Below are 15,717 nucleotides of genomic sequence, written 5' to 3'. Positions count from 1 at the left end.
CAATGAACACAAGCTATGTTTCACTACTAGAGAATGACAGGAATTTCTTTAACTCTTTCCAGTTTATAATGTTGTTCAAGCAAAATATATATTACTAAAATGAAGAAATAAAATCAGTTTGCCATAAAATGATTTTTTTTAAATTTGACTGTGATAAAAAGTAATATTGCAGATAGTATCAGTTTATCACTTAATGTGTATTGTTAAAATGTTCTAAGGCACCTGCCACTGTTCAAGCAGTATTACTTATTCCAACAGGTTGACAATTCTTCAACTTGCAGTTTTGTGTCCATTTAAAAACTAGGCCAGGTGTGGGCAATAATTTTTGCTGGGTGGCCACTCGAAGAATTTGGTAAGTGGTTGAGGACCACATTCCTCCATTTTATTAATGGAGGAGATTAGGGGGTCTGGGATGGAGGATGGGTACAGAAGGGATTGGGGCATGGGATCTAGGAGGGAGTTTGGGTAAAGGAGAGGATTGTGTCCTGGGGCCGCGGACTGAGGTATAGGAGGGGGTTCAGGGTCTGGAAGTGGAGTTTGACCTGGGGTAGGGGTGCAAGGGTTTGGGTTGTCACCTGGGACAAGGGATTGAGTGCAGGGTCTGGGAGGGGTATGGGTGCAGGAGAGAATTCTGGCTGGGGGGGTGTAGGAGGGAGTACAGGTTGTAACCTAGGGCTGGAAGGGGTGCAGGGATATGTACTGTGACCAGGGACAGCAGATTGGGGTGCTGGAAGGGGGTTGTGACCTGAAGAAGGGTTTAGAAAGGAATGCACTACCTGTAAAGGTTTGGGTTACATGGGGCAGGAGTGAAGGGGGGGGAGAGGATTGGAGAGGGAGGGACTGGGGTGCCACAGGCAGGCTCTGACCAGGATACCTCACCTGGGTAGCTCCCAGACAGCAGCCTAGCAAGTTCCTTAGCCCTCCATACCTTCCATGCCCCTGTATGTGCTTAGAGCAGCTGCAGGGACCGTGCTTGCTGGGATGAGCCCAGGAGATGAGGGGGGAGAGGCATTTCACATGCTGCCTGTCTTCCAAATAGCCAGTTGCTCTTGACTGAAAAGTGACCAATGAGAGCTACTGAGGTGGGGGCAACATGAGAAGCCTCTACCCCCTCCCCCAGGTTCTCAGCATTCAGAGGGGCACACATGGCTGGCTTTTCTGAGTGCCGAGCAGAGGGCAAAGTAGGCAGCTGGCTAGCTGAGTCTCTGGTGGGTAGACCATATTTTGCCCACTCCTGAGAGAGGCAGAGCTGTACCTAGGGTACCATAAATCAGGGTGACCATGCTTTTTGGTGGGGCCTCTGACTGGGGCTGGACACGCACCAGCAGTCCCCCAACCAGAACCTCTCCATCCCCCGCAGTGTCTCTTGCCTACCATTGGGCCTGCTAATCAGCACCTCCCTCTTTCCCAGCACTTACCACCTGCTGTGAATCACATGTTTCACACCCTCAGGAGGGAGGGAAGAGAAAGCAGCAATGCTGCAAGTACACCTGGGGGAAGGGGGCAGAACTACCAAAAGAGATGGAGATCTATTACCTGATTAAACAACATTGAAGACAACAAATGTACTGCACAACACAATCCTGATTTGGTCAAGCAAAAGGTAACATGATCAAATATATATTTTTGATTGCTACTATTTATTCCAAAAAATAAGGCTTATTTGTGGATGAGAAGTCATAGAATGAGTTAAGAAGCTTTTGCTGTTTTCCTCATAAGAGGATATACTGAAATGTTAGTTAAAAGGTATGATTAATTTATCAATCATGAAAATACCTCACTTGATTAGCTGCAGCTAAATTAATTTAAAAAATCTTATTTGCTAATTTCTGCTTCCTGGCAGCTCACCTGAGATTAACAACATATCTAGATCATGTAACTTCATTTCCTGTTAAGTCATAAGAGAAAAACTGATACACACAAAAAATGCAATGGTATAAAAGAGATATTCCTGATGACAGCATTCAGAGTACGTGTAACAACACAACCTGTTGATGTTCAGACACAGTCAACATTCACTATCCATCAGGGTAAATGTTGGGCTTACCCTTGCATCAGTCAACAGTCACCTTAACAGCAGCCAACATCTCCTCTGGCATGAGATCCTCCCTTCCATTGTTGCCCCTCTGGGCCAGGTAAAAGGGCCAGAATGAAAAGGGGTCCCCAGCACTTTAGATTGTTGGGTAAGAATTCTCTTGGTGCAGATATTGTCGAAGGCAGCCCTCAGGGGACCTGCTCATAAATCCTAGTAGAAGTGCTGATGATGAGCCTATGCATGAGGATATAGAAGACAAAATTAATGAAAAAATAAAAGCAAAAGGTGACAAGGCAATATCAGTTCTCACACAACAGTGCAAAATGGCTAATTAAGTAACAGGTATAGTAAGATTAAACAGTAAATATATGCAAAGAAGGCTGTAATTTCCAGCGAGGTATCAAGAGAATAAGGAAGTATTTGGGGGGGAATTACAAAAAAGAAAACCGGAAAACATGAACATATTTTGGGAAGTCTGGAAAATACTGACTGTATTTCTATATACAAAATATACACAAATATTTGCTTACAGTGCACATAAATTGTATATATGCATAAATGACTAAATTCTGATCTTGGTTACACCAGTGTAATTCCAGAATAATTCAATTAAATTAATTTTCAGATTAACACCAATATAACTGAGATATAAACACTAGTCCCATTGATATACATACATACACACACTATATAACAACTGTATTTAATTGTGATTAATGAATCAATCAGATAATAGTATGAGTATAAGTAATCTTGTGAGGAATGTACATTAATAGAAGGGGAAATTCCCCTCTATGTAGTAAAACAGCACAAGGTCTATGTATCACGGTACTATTTAATTTAATGCCTCCAAATAAATCTTAAGTATCTATTGGCCTTGAACTGTCCTGAGCACGGAATGAATTTCACTCATTAGAAGAAGCCAAAAACCCAACCATTTTCCATAAAATGCTACAACATATGCATTGAAAGTCAAGACCCTTATAGGACATAACACATCAAAATGAAAAGAACTACTGAAGCATAACACTTCTGTCCCAAAAAGTATGGTTGATATTTTATAAATGCCTTCAGGTGATAGATTTGTATGCCAACTACAGGTTTGTTTGTTTTTAAGTGCATCAGATTGTACTTCTCTATTTATAAAAAGAAAAGGAAAAAGTGCAGCTTAATCTATATTTCTACTGCCTTAAAAACTAATTAATTGCAGAGTGTAATCCTGGAATTTATTTATGGTAGGTACTCTACAATACTTTATCTGCTTATATTATTTGGCATGCTACCAACACAAAGCCTACATATTTGCAAAGGCAAGACTTGCTGTTTCCTATGCTTTATTAACCATTGATAAGTGAAACTAATGCGAAGTAATTTATTGTTATCGTGATTGACTAATTATGAAGATTACATTTATGTGCAGTGCTTCAAATTAATGTAACTACACTTACAGTTTGCAATCTGTTTATCCCTATTTACCAAATGAATAATAACTAGAATTTTGTTATTTTGTAAATTCCAGTTGAACAGAGATGAATTTCTTAATTTACTGCTAAAGCATTTTTTCCAACACTGCTTTTTTTCCCAGCAACTTGTTTTAAAATGGCATTTGATAAAAATAGCTATTTTATATATTCTGCTAAATATTAGATATGCTATTTATACAATTGTTTCAGCAATAAAAAGTCATTCTCTTAAATCTTAATAATGTTTTTGCATTTATTTTTGATTTAGAGGCTCTTGATAATACAAACAGATATATGGGCTACATATAAACTAGTTCATTAAAACTGAAAAGCAACAGAGCAACAACTATGGTTTTTCAAGTTTTAATTTTTTGGAACAATTTACATCAAATCAATTTTTATGAAATCTCAGTCCCTTTCATATAAAATATATTTAATGAAGTACTTGCAATATCATTTCTTTAATTTACCTTATCTCTAAGTAGTAGTTTTAAGTATACTAGCATACATTGAATTTTCATTCTTAGACTGTAATAAGAGTAACAGACCCAAACTTTTAAATATATAGTCCATGTTTATAAGTCTAAGACTGGAAAATCCAAAACCTGAAGATATGTGATATTAAACTGCTTACCTGAAAATTTGTCAAAATAGGTATAAACTGCTCCTTTATTTTTCCATGCAGGGAATACTAGCTGAGCTCATATTTCCTGCAATTTGAATTTGCTGTTCCCTCCGAAGGTAACTCTTACCCACTATGAACATATAAACTTCATAGTCTCTAAAATAAGGAAAACAGGAAATACTAAAAACAACAAATGAGACATTCAGACAAGCTTCTCTCTCCCTCCCCCCCCCCCCCCCCCGACCTCCAAGCTCCCTATTGCCACAAAAAGAGAATAAAACAAGGGCCAAACGAGTTGAACCAATCGTTCTCAACCTTTCTAGACTACTATACCCCTAATTTGTCTTGTGTGCCCCCACTTAAAAGTAACTTGCTTATAAAATCCGATATAAAAATACAAGTGTCACAGCAAACTACTACTGATAACTTGCTTACTTTATTTTCAGAAGCTTCAGAGGAGTACCTGAGTTAGTCTGTAATAGGAAAAACTTAAAAAAAACAACAAATAGTCTTGTAGCACTTTAAAAACTAACAAAACGTGTAGATGGGATCATGAGCTTTTGTGGGTACACCACCATCTACATGTAAGTGCTACCAGGCTATTTGTTGTTTTTTATTTTTCATATTATAAAAATTAATTGGAATATAAATATTGTCTTTACGTTTCAGAGTACAGTTTATAGACCAGTATGAACAAATAATTGTCTGCATGAAATTTTATTTTCTACTAACTTTGCTAGTGCTTTTTATTTAGTCAGTTGTAAAACTAGGCAAGTATCTATATGTGTTGATGTACTCTCAGAAGTTCTCTGAATACACATATCCTGGTTAAGAACCACTGAGTTAGACTATTTTCAGTACTGAAACTGACTTTACAGCACAAACTACACTTTTCAACATGAATCTGTTTCCCCTTACCCCAGTGTTTTATTAAAACTATATTAAGAATTCCATTAGGGGCTGCACTGCTAATTTCCTGCCCTGGTAATGATCTGAGGCTGACTCCTGTTACTCTTCTTAACTTCCATTAATGGTCAAGCCCACTAAGGAGTAACAATGAGAAGGCATGAAGGCAACCGGTTAGTCGTAGTTCTCTTAGACACAGGTTTATACTGTTACACACTGATGTAAAGTAATAGAAATAGATGTTTTATCTGAAGATTTAGCCTACTCCAGATAAAAGCCAAGAGAGCTTTGATATTTGACCCGCTGGCCTGACCATAAGGTTGAGCGAAAATACCAACAAGATGACTGAAATGATTAAAATGAAATGCTGCTACTCTTTTAGGAGGAATTCCATATGGACCTGTAGCATTAATTTATCCTTATGAAATTTTATGTAGGAATGTCTGAAGCCCTCCCTTACTAGAAAAACTAAAATCACTGATATCAGAAATAATTTCTTACCTGGTAATTGTTCATGGAGGAAACACAATTTAATAGATCACAAACCTGGGTCTGCAAGCTAGTGTGATCCACCTCTGAGCATCTGTTATGGAGCCTGGGCTCCTCACAATCCTCTAACAGTCTATAAAAGGACTAGATGATCAGGTACACTAAATTAGACATACACTCCTAAAAATGGTCTTTCTAGAAAAAGCAGGACATCGACAAGCAACTTGTGAGGAAGTATACATGCCCACTGCCTACACGCTGTTCTGTGATTAACTAAAGAGCTTTAGTCGACACAGTGGTCTATTTGGCATATTTCGTAAACACAAGATGTAGTTTTTTTAAAAAAAAATCAAATACTCAAAAATAGCATAAGACCTATTATTTTATTAAAGTGGCTAGATATTACTCCTTTAAAAAACATTGTTGTATTCAAAATTCTCTGTACAAGGTGTTAAAATACATGTACTGATGTTACTATGTTAAAAATAAAGTACATTAGAGCCATGTATGATATTCTGCTAACATTTTGCTGCTCCATATATCAAAGTTTGGTTGCACTGAAGACAGTGAACTCCATCATGGGGATTATATGTTCCTGGGCTGCAGACAACTACAGACAGAGAAAACAGAACAAAAGAAAATTTTTAAAAAAACTAAATGCTTACTAAAATACTTTCTAGACTAGAAATATATAAAACTCCTTTCCTTAGAACGTAACATTCAACTAACTGACAAGATCAGATTTTTCTTGCACTAATATTTGAATTAAAAAGGGACACACATAATAGCCTTCTCTTAACAAAAGTAGTTTGTAGGACTTTCTGATTTCCCCATTGCTCTACACCCCCCCCCCCAATTAGTTTTTCATGATTAAAAACCAGTGATCAGCAACTACCAATAGATTCTAGTGTAGTCAACACCCAAAGTTTGAACTAAATGGTTTTATCTCCACCTAGTGGACACATATGTACTTGAAAGGAAATGTAAAACAAAACTGAGATTTGATAATCTATTAATAAGTGGGAAGTGCACAAAGAATGCAACAGCCAAAAAGAAATTAATATGTGGGTGTGAGCAGAAAAACTTTTATATTGGTTAACTCATGCTATACCTTTCTGTGAAATTAATACACATTCAGCTAAGCCTGTTAATAGCCTTAGTCTGCATGTATATGATATGCTAGCTCTAAAAATATAAAGGGGGTAAGCGGTTAACAGTTTACTCGTTAAGCATTGCCTTATCAGCATGCTTACCTGGGTAAGCAAGCCAGGCTTACTGTGTCGCACTACAAGCGGGGAGCTGTTCCAGTGGTCCCCCACTTGCAGTATGCCCCAGGATCTGTAAGGCTATTTGCACAGCTGTAGGTTGTGTGCTTGCGTAAGATTGTTTTCCCTTTTTCACATCTTCGCCTAAATGGCAGACTGAGCTGTTCACAAATAACTTTTTCTATGATTGTTTGTTATAGTTCCTTGCCTGCCCCAACCAAAGTGAACTGAAAATTGCCATGGAATTCACTGGGAGCAGTATGCCCCAGAGGGCTGGTTATCAGTTAAAAATATAGTTAACGTTTCAAATGGGATTTTACATCCCTAGTTAGCGCCCAACATAAGTGATCAGGTGGAAGCAAGCAGGATTTTTAGAGGAAGAGCAGGACAATAAAGGCATTAATGCTCAGCCCCCTTGGAAACTGGGTTCCTTCTTCTATAGCTGAAGCACACCAGTTTCCACACTTTGTCATAGTCCAAAGGTTTCTATTAGGTCTTATCCTGCCTGAATCCATTAATTCAAGAAGATTTGTGGGGCTTCATCCTGCCAATTCCCATAGTCAGATTCCCCTGACCCAGGGCAGCCACCAGGGGCTGCCTAACTACTTGTTCCTTTCTAGCTACTCAAAGGAGCTTTACAGGTCCCCTCAAATTTAAAAACAGCAAGCAGTCCTGTGGCATCTTAAAGACTAACAAATGTATTAGGTCATGAGCTTTCGTGGGTAAAAATTCCTCATCTGATGACTTGGGTTTTACCCATGAAAGCTCATGACCTAATAATTTGTTAGACTCTAAGGTACCACAGGACTGCTGGGGAAAGTGAGGAAGTATGTCTGGAAGTGGTGTGTGAAGCTCAGAATCTATCTTTCAGCACATCTGAATGGTTCTGCTGGAAGAAACCTTAGATACACCTGCAGGAAATAATACTCCCCAGTCTCCATATTGGTTGAGCTAGTGAATATCCTTTCCTTTCCCCAGTGTGTCTCAACCTCAGAAGCAAAATTGCACTCTGAACATTACTGCTCCCAGTGAATTCCATGGGAATTTTCAGTTCACTTTGGTGGGGGCAGGCAAGGAACTATAACAAACAATCATAGAAAAAGTTATTTGTGAACAGCTCAGTCTGCCATTTAGGCGAAGATGTGAAAAAGGGGGAAAAAATCTTAAGCAAGCACACAACCTACAGCTTGCTGATCTTACTGCTGTGAAAACCTATAATGTTTCTTACAATAAACATAACTTGCCTCGATCTTCCTTATTGAGCATGAATTCTCATTGGCCTAACTTTACCCTTTGTGTACAAACATCTCCACAAAATACTCACCTCATATATTCCATCTGTACCTATCTCACATACCATTTCACATCTCACAAACTCTTACCTGCATTGACATGTTAATTTATTTTGGAATCCCATATGCTGACATTTTGTGCTCTACTCCAATTTTAGTACTATTTGAATATTTGTTTCAGCAATACACTCTCTTTATTCTTCAATTAATTATTTTTTTTAAATCACTGTGTTGAACACACTAAAGAAATTTGAGTGACTGAAATGGCAAGTTAAATTTGTACCCAGTCAATTTTAGTAAATTACTACAGGAAATCAACCAATAAATGAGTAAAGTTATAAATCAAGTGTGAGTTTCTGATTATCTTATCCCATGGGATGAAATCAAGTTGTCAGGAATGTATCAGGACCCCTTAAAAGATAAGAATTTTAGTTCTGTATTTCATCTCCATTTGTAGCTTAACTCCTGACACAAAATAAAGACATTACAGGAATGTTTTTAAGACCAACAAAATACTTGTTTTATATCTCATGGCTTTGTGAAGACACAATAGTGATACAATTACTTTAATTGAACTTTATTGGAGGGTCATGTTATTTGTAGCAATTACCCATTTCATTTACCTTTCAAATAGTCTTTATTTTATGTACCTTAAAATTTTAAAAAGCACTTAAACTACTAGAATGAACAGGAATTATATTAAATTTATGTTTCTTAGATTTTTATAATATTAAAATGAAAAATCTGCAAATTAAAATATTATAAACACAATTATGAAGTTAGGAAGGATAAAAATGATGTATCAAAATAGGTTATTTAAATTAAATTTGTTTTCTTTTTGGCTATATCTAGACTACACTGAAGTTTCAAAAAAGAGGGGTGTTTACCGAAGAAGCCACATCCGACTACTTTCACTTTTGAAAGTGAGATCAGAAGAAGATATGCAAATTCCCACGGAATTTGCATATCCTCTTTCGAAACTTCAGCGTAGTCTAGACGAGCCCTTTAAAATATAAAACCCATCTAAAATTAAATGTGAAATTATGACAATACATGGTTAAGGCCTAAACATGCTATATTTTATTAACATTTAAATAATGTAATATTAGAATAGCGTATATGGTGCTGGAATTTTAAAGAAAATTAAACTACTGAACTGGTAGAAGTCACTGTTTAAGCACCTGGAAGAAAATTATAGTTTGTATCTCTAGTTCAACTCTCCCTGGTACAGCAGCATCCATGGTCTGGCATGATTTTAGTTAGCTAGATGTCCACTTGGTGTGGCTAAGTTTTCTGCAGTCCCATTAAGTTTGCAAGTCCTGGCTCTCAGTGTTCTATGCTGTTATGTAGCTCTAATTTACCCCTAAATGTCTTCTAAGAGCCCAGTAAGCACTGGAAGTATAATGCTGCTAGACAATATTGGCCTCCCGAGGTTTGGCAAATTCTCTGGTTCGGCAGAGTCAGGTCATAAAGGTGGCAGACTAGAGAGATTCAACCTATACCTACTTGTACTATAAGGCTACGTCTACACTGGCCCCTTTTCCGGAAGGGGCATGTAAATTTCACCAGTCGTCGTAGGGAAATCCGCGGGGGATTTAAATATCCCCCGCGGCATTTAAATAAAAATGTCTGCCGCTTTTTTCCGGCTTTTAAAAAAGCCGGAAAAGAGCGTCTACACTGGCCCCGATCCTCCGGAAAAAGTGCCCTTTTCCGGAGGGTCTTATTCCTACTTTGAATAAGGGCACTTTTTCCGGAGGATCGGGGCCAGTGTAGACGCTCTTTTCCGGCTTTTTTAAAAGCCGGAAAAAAGCGGCGGACATTTTTATTTAAATGCCGCGGGGGATATTTAAATCCCCCGCGGATTTCCCTACGATGACTGGTGAAATTTACATGCCCCTTCCGGAAAAGGGGCCAGTGTAGACGAGCCCTAACTTTTTTCAGGATGCTTTATATATAACTATTCCATTGTGGGGTCTGAGCGCCCCGTATTTTCAAGGAGAAAACTTTTGGGCAGCAGCACCCAATGGATCGGTACATACACCCTAACTGCCCTTAAACCTTCAGGCAAGAGCAGAACTGCTCCAACTGCTCTCTTGTCCCTTCACCACCAGAATCTTGGTAACAATTCAATCCACTGTAGCGGGGAAGGGAAATGGGTTGTGGAATATATATATGCCTGCAACAAATCTCAAAGAGCCACAGTAAATGGCCAGGTAAATAATTGTTTCTTATTCTTCTTTGAGTTCTTGTACAGATTTATAATCCACCAATTCCCAAATAGTTCTCCTCTGGAGGTGGAATCTAACTGAGGTCTATTTAAACTGTGACTACAGAACTATCATTCCAAAGTTGGCATCAGTCCAAAATGCTTTTCTTATCACAAAACCTTGAGTGAATGTATGTGTGTAGCAACTCTATAAATATACACAAGAACACTCCTCAGAAGGACCACAGTGGCAGCATGAGCTGCAGCTGAATGCACAATAGTACTTGATAGCAGTGTCGCATTTTAACAACTCATAACAAGTACAGCTACAGAAAGAGATCCAGTTAGAAATCCTCTGGGCTGATATGGCCTGGCCTGTTATTCTTTCTGCTTAAGCTACAAAAAGTATTGTTTGCTCTATAGAAAATGAAAACATCATATGGACATCTGAAATCACAGCTTTTTTTCCTCTTTGGTGGTATGTGGTTTCAGAAAAATTATCAGTAGTGTATAGTCACATTTAAGCACAATTTTAAGACCCTCTTTGACAAGAATTCTGGATGAGATTTTAATTCTTTAATGGAACTATTCGATTTTTAACATTGCTGATAAATGTTTATTTCAGAAGTTAAGAAAAAGGCAGGGAATTGAAACAGAAGTTAAACTTGTTCTCGATTTCCCCTCTTGAATACAACTGTGTGACGGGATGAGATCTACTAATTCTAAAATATTAAATGACACGGTGACCAATTCAAATCACTAACTACAGACAATTCTTCCTTCATTTACGTGATGGATAGGAAGAGTGCTGGCTAGCATCCGGTGACTAACGGGTTAAACTCAGGTAGCTAGCAATGGTGTTGGTAGGGGGTCAGAAGAACCAATGAGAATACAGTACTAAAAATATGAATTAAATTTAGATAACTTGCCTGCTCTCTTTGGGGAAAAATTCTAAGGTAAGAGCTGGAGGAAGCATATTCAGTAATCAGAATTACTGTGCCTATAAGAAATATTGAACATGGGAGTGAACTGGGCCTTAAGTACAGATCAGCATGGATCATGAGTAGAGGGGAAAGTATGTATTTAGTTGCAATCAGGGTATTTTTCTTTATTTTGATTGTTTGGTTAAACTTCTCTGTGCGAATCTATGTCTTTCCTCCCTCATTCACCATGTAAGTAAGTTACAACCTGAAGAAAGATTGGTTACTTACCTCAAAACTGTTGTTCTTCGAGTGCTTGCTCATGTCCATTCCATGTAGGTGTGCACACGCAGTATGCACGCATCATCGGAAATTTTTCCCTTAGCAGCACCCGTTGGGCCAGCAGTGGAGCCCCCTGAAGTGGCACCGGTATATTGGCCAATATATACCCCTGCTGTCCCTCCATTCCCTCAGTTCCTTCTTACCGGATTACTCTGAGAAAGGGGAGGCAGGTGTGATTTGGAATGGACATGAGCAGCACATCTCAAAGAACAACAGTTAAGAGGTAAGTAACAGTTCTTTCTTCTTCGAGTGCTTGCTCATGTCCTTTCCATTTAGGTAGGTGAGTCCAAAGCAGCACCCCTACGTTGGCTGGGCACCCAGCATGTGGGGGCCCTGGGAGGCCACTGAGGATGGCCCTGTGACCGGCCTACCCTCCTGACCCTCGGGCTCCGAGGGCCTAGGGGACGTCTGGCCCAGGGGAAGTGACTGCCCCAACGAGGGGGATCAGATGAGGAGGGCTGCTGAGGGGGGTTCCGACTCCAGCCTAGAGGGGGCTACACCCTGAGCTTGTTTGAAAGCCCACGGGGTCCAGAAGGGCCATTGAGGGGCTCCTGGGGCCTGACGAGGCTAGGCCTGCTGCATCATTGGCACTGGGGCCGGTTGTGCCCATTGCTGTGGGTAAGCAGAGGCACTATGGTGCTGTGACTGGCAGGAGTGGGAACGGTGTCGAGACCCCCTAGAGGACCAGACTGATTCTGCCTCTGAGTCAGTGGTATATTCCGATGCCGACCAGGGCAGAGCAGAGGCAGACGCCATTGGGGACCTTGCTGCTGCTGGAGCGTGCTGAGCCATCAACTCCGGCTTCCCCCAGTGCCGGCAAGGGGGGGGAGGAGGCATGGCTGAGCCCACAGCCGGGACCTGAGCAGTTCCGACAGGGCTTGGTAGTTGATGCCGCAGTCGGTGCCAACCAAACCCTATGGCCCGATGCCAGGTCCGGTACCGCAGAGCGGGCTGGGGTGGACGCCGTGGTTGGAGCAGGCCCAGAAGACGGTGCCACAGGCAGTGGCGGGACAGCCTGGGAGGAGCGGTGCCTTTCAGGGTCCGGTGCCGAGGCAGCTGGTGCCTTGTGCTTGGATCAGTGCTGATCAGGGTCCCGTCCAGAGGCCGGTGCTAGCGAGGAGGTAAGGGACAGCTCAGTTAGGTCCCTGGCTACCTCAAATGCCTTCAGAGTCAAGGGCTCCAGGAACTCACTCACTGGACTGGGGTCCCGATGAAGCTAGGCCTTCTGCCCAATCTCAAAGGTCCGGGCTCGGCGCCTGCTGGTGCCATATGTCCCACTGGAGAGTGCACAGAGGGCATGTGCTGTGGGGGTGATCTTCCCCTGCTGAGTCTCCTCTTCTTCTGTGACACTGGAGATGAAGAGTGGTGTCGTGGTCTTCATGGTGCTAGGGAGGTGTGTGTGTAGGCTGAGAGCTCCCACACTGAGGCCAGTGCACTCTGCATTGCTGGTGCCAGATCTGACGCTGGTGCTGGTCGGAGAGCCGCCTCCATTAAAATTATCTTTAGGCGTGACTCACCCTCCTGCTTTGTTTGTGGTTTAACACCTTGCAGATATTGCAGGCCTCTGACAAGTGAGCCTTTCCCAGGCGCTTCAGGCAAGCTGAGTGTGAGCCACCTCAAGGCATAGACCACTTGCACCATTCGCAGGGTTTGAAGCCCTGGGGGGCAGGCATGGGCCGCATGGAATAAGGGCAGCCGCAAGCCCTTAACACTAACGACTGTACTTTACACTAAGAAAACAGCACTTAGCAACTGATCAACTGGAACAGAAACAAAGGAACTTGAGAACAAGTTAACTGCTGAAAGGCGCTTGCCACTTAAGAACAAGAGCACGTTTCAATGACCATCACGGGCAGTAAGAAGGAATTGAGGGGGTGGAGGGCCAACAGGGGTATATAATGGCCAGTATACCAGCACCACGCCAGGGGACTTCCCTGCTGGCCAAATGGGTGCTGCTAAGGGAAAAATTTCCGATGACGCGTGCACACACCTACATGGAATGGACATGAGCAAGCACCCAAAGAACTATGATTCTTTGTGTTTTTGATCAGTTCTTTTCTTAGTTGCTCTGTTAACACCTAGCAACCAAAAGTATGCTTTACCAAGTGTATCTTTTTGTTTTGTTAATAAAATAATCCTTTTTAAGGTGATGATTTGATTCTTGTGGAAGGTAACAGGATCTGTGTGTGTCTGCCGAGCCTTGGAGGTCAGCTACTAGAGATACAATTTGTTTTTCTTTGTTTTTTGCTACTTTTTCAAGCTCTCTCGGGGCAAAAGAGCTTGGGGTATCCATGGAGAAGGAATTCAAGTGTTCCTTCCGGTTTTTCAGGGTTAAATCACTTGATGGTGGCAGCTACCCACCAAAGTCAGTAAATCTGTGACTCTGGAGAGTTTTTGTAAGCAGAGCCTATAGAGGCAAAGTATTTAAGGCCCCTTGTGGTCCCAAATATTCTGCACTCAGACTGCCGGAGTAGGGAACAGCCTTGACAGTTTAATATATAAAACACATTTTAATAAATGTATTTTTCTTATTTATCCAATACATTGAAGGTAGATTTCAACAATAAAATGCTGTTTTATGCATTTTAATTTTAATTTCCATTCAAATGCAGCTTAACACAAATCATTAGAAAAAAATAAATAATTCTACACTAAAGAAATATCATTCACCATTTTCTAAAAGTGTAAAAATTAAGAATCTAAATGAGAATGTTAAGCTACAAAATTCTTAAATAGATGTGCATAGATACAGGTTATAGTCCTTTTTAGCAAACAATAACAAACTTAGAGCAAAGCTCATATTTAGTTGCAGGTCAACGAGTTATAATGGTTGCCAATCAATGAGAATAAACCTTTCTTTTGCAGAAAAACAATTACAAATGCAAAACAATATTAAAGTTGATCATATCAATAAAATGTTCTAGGTGGTTGATTTAAATCATTATTAAAATCAGTGGCTTTCAACCTTTCCAGAGTATTGTTTCCCTTTTAGGAATCTGATTTGTCTTGCTTTACTTCAAATTTCATCTCATTTAAAAACTACTTGTTTAAAAAAAACAGACATTAAAAATACTAAAGTCACAGCAAGCTATTACTCAAAAAATTACTTTCTCATTTTACCATAAAATTATACATTAAATCAATTGAATATAAGTATTGTACTTCCATTTCAGTGTATAGTATACAGAGTAATATAAACAAATCATTGTATGAAAGTTTAGTTTGTACCAACTTTGCAAGTGCTTTTTACATAGCAGTTGTAAAACTAAGCAAATATCCATATGAGCTGATGTGTACCCTCTGGAAGATCTCTGTACTCCCTGGAGTATGAATAGCTCCAGTTGAGAGCAACTGATTTAAATCAATCCATTCTCTATGAGACAGAAAAGCTTGTACTGCCGCTATAGCACCACCCATTAAGAATGCCTATCCATGTGGCCTCCAAAACAATGTTAAATAGTACTCTGCTGTTACAAGCATCTGTAATTCCTTTTGTAGCCCTATATTGCAAGGGCATAAATACTCTGCCTCCTCTAACTGCCTTTCAGCTATTCTTTACCTCAAGAAGTCTCATCTGGACCTAGGCCATGAAGTTGAGTTTGATTTTGGCTCTGAAATGGCAATACATTCAGAGTATAAGAATTACCTCTGATAAGTATACTATCTTTAATAGTTTCATGACATTGTGCCCACAGAGCCCTACTATAGGAGATTAGCTAACAGTCATATTCCTGAAAAGGCAAGCTTATTTAACAGGAACTGAAGCACTGTCCTTCTCAAACCAGAGTCTGCTGTTGACCAAATGTCAAGAGAATAAGTTCAGAACCAAAACTTCACATACATCATCCCTTAAATAGTTTCCATGAGTGCTCAAACTAGCAGCAGAGAGGAACTGAAGGATGGTTAGGACTACAGCAATTATACTGTTGGTCCATTGAATATAGGGCTTAAGTCAGCCATGTGGACTCCTCACTACTGATCAAAAAGGTTTCATGACCAGTCATGTGATTCCTGTAGTGGGGCTCTGTGGAAGCTATGTCATGAAGCACTATGTTATTGTAATGTCTCTATTTTATTTAGGAACTTGAGGAATTAAAAGATCAGTTTTACCAAAGGACAAGCTAACTGAATATCTGGTTTCAAGCATGTTACCAGAATGGAAATTAAGGGGCAG

General features: G+C 40.1%; 1 protein-coding gene across 1 annotated transcript in view; it reads right to left on the bottom strand.

The window, feature by feature from the left end:
- Positions 1-5,882: 5,882 nt before the first annotated feature.
- The window catches only part of ZPBP (zona pellucida binding protein), a 58,116-nt gene continuing 48,281 nt past the window's right edge, over positions 5,883-15,717 (bottom strand). Inside the window, exon 8 of the mRNA XM_075921686.1 lies at positions 5,883-6,128. Coding sequence (XP_075777801.1) covers positions 6,037-6,128 — 92 coding nt within the window. The 3' untranslated portion in view covers positions 5,883-6,036. The remainder of the gene's footprint in view (positions 6,129-15,717) is intronic.

Source organism: Pelodiscus sinensis, chromosome 2 (assembly GCF_049634645.1).
Source record: "Pelodiscus sinensis isolate JC-2024 chromosome 2, ASM4963464v1, whole genome shotgun sequence".
Taxonomy (NCBI): Eukaryota; Metazoa; Chordata; order Testudines; family Trionychidae; genus Pelodiscus; species Pelodiscus sinensis.
Note: the sequence above shows the minus strand (reverse complement) of the source record. Positions and strands in the feature narration are given on the sequence as shown.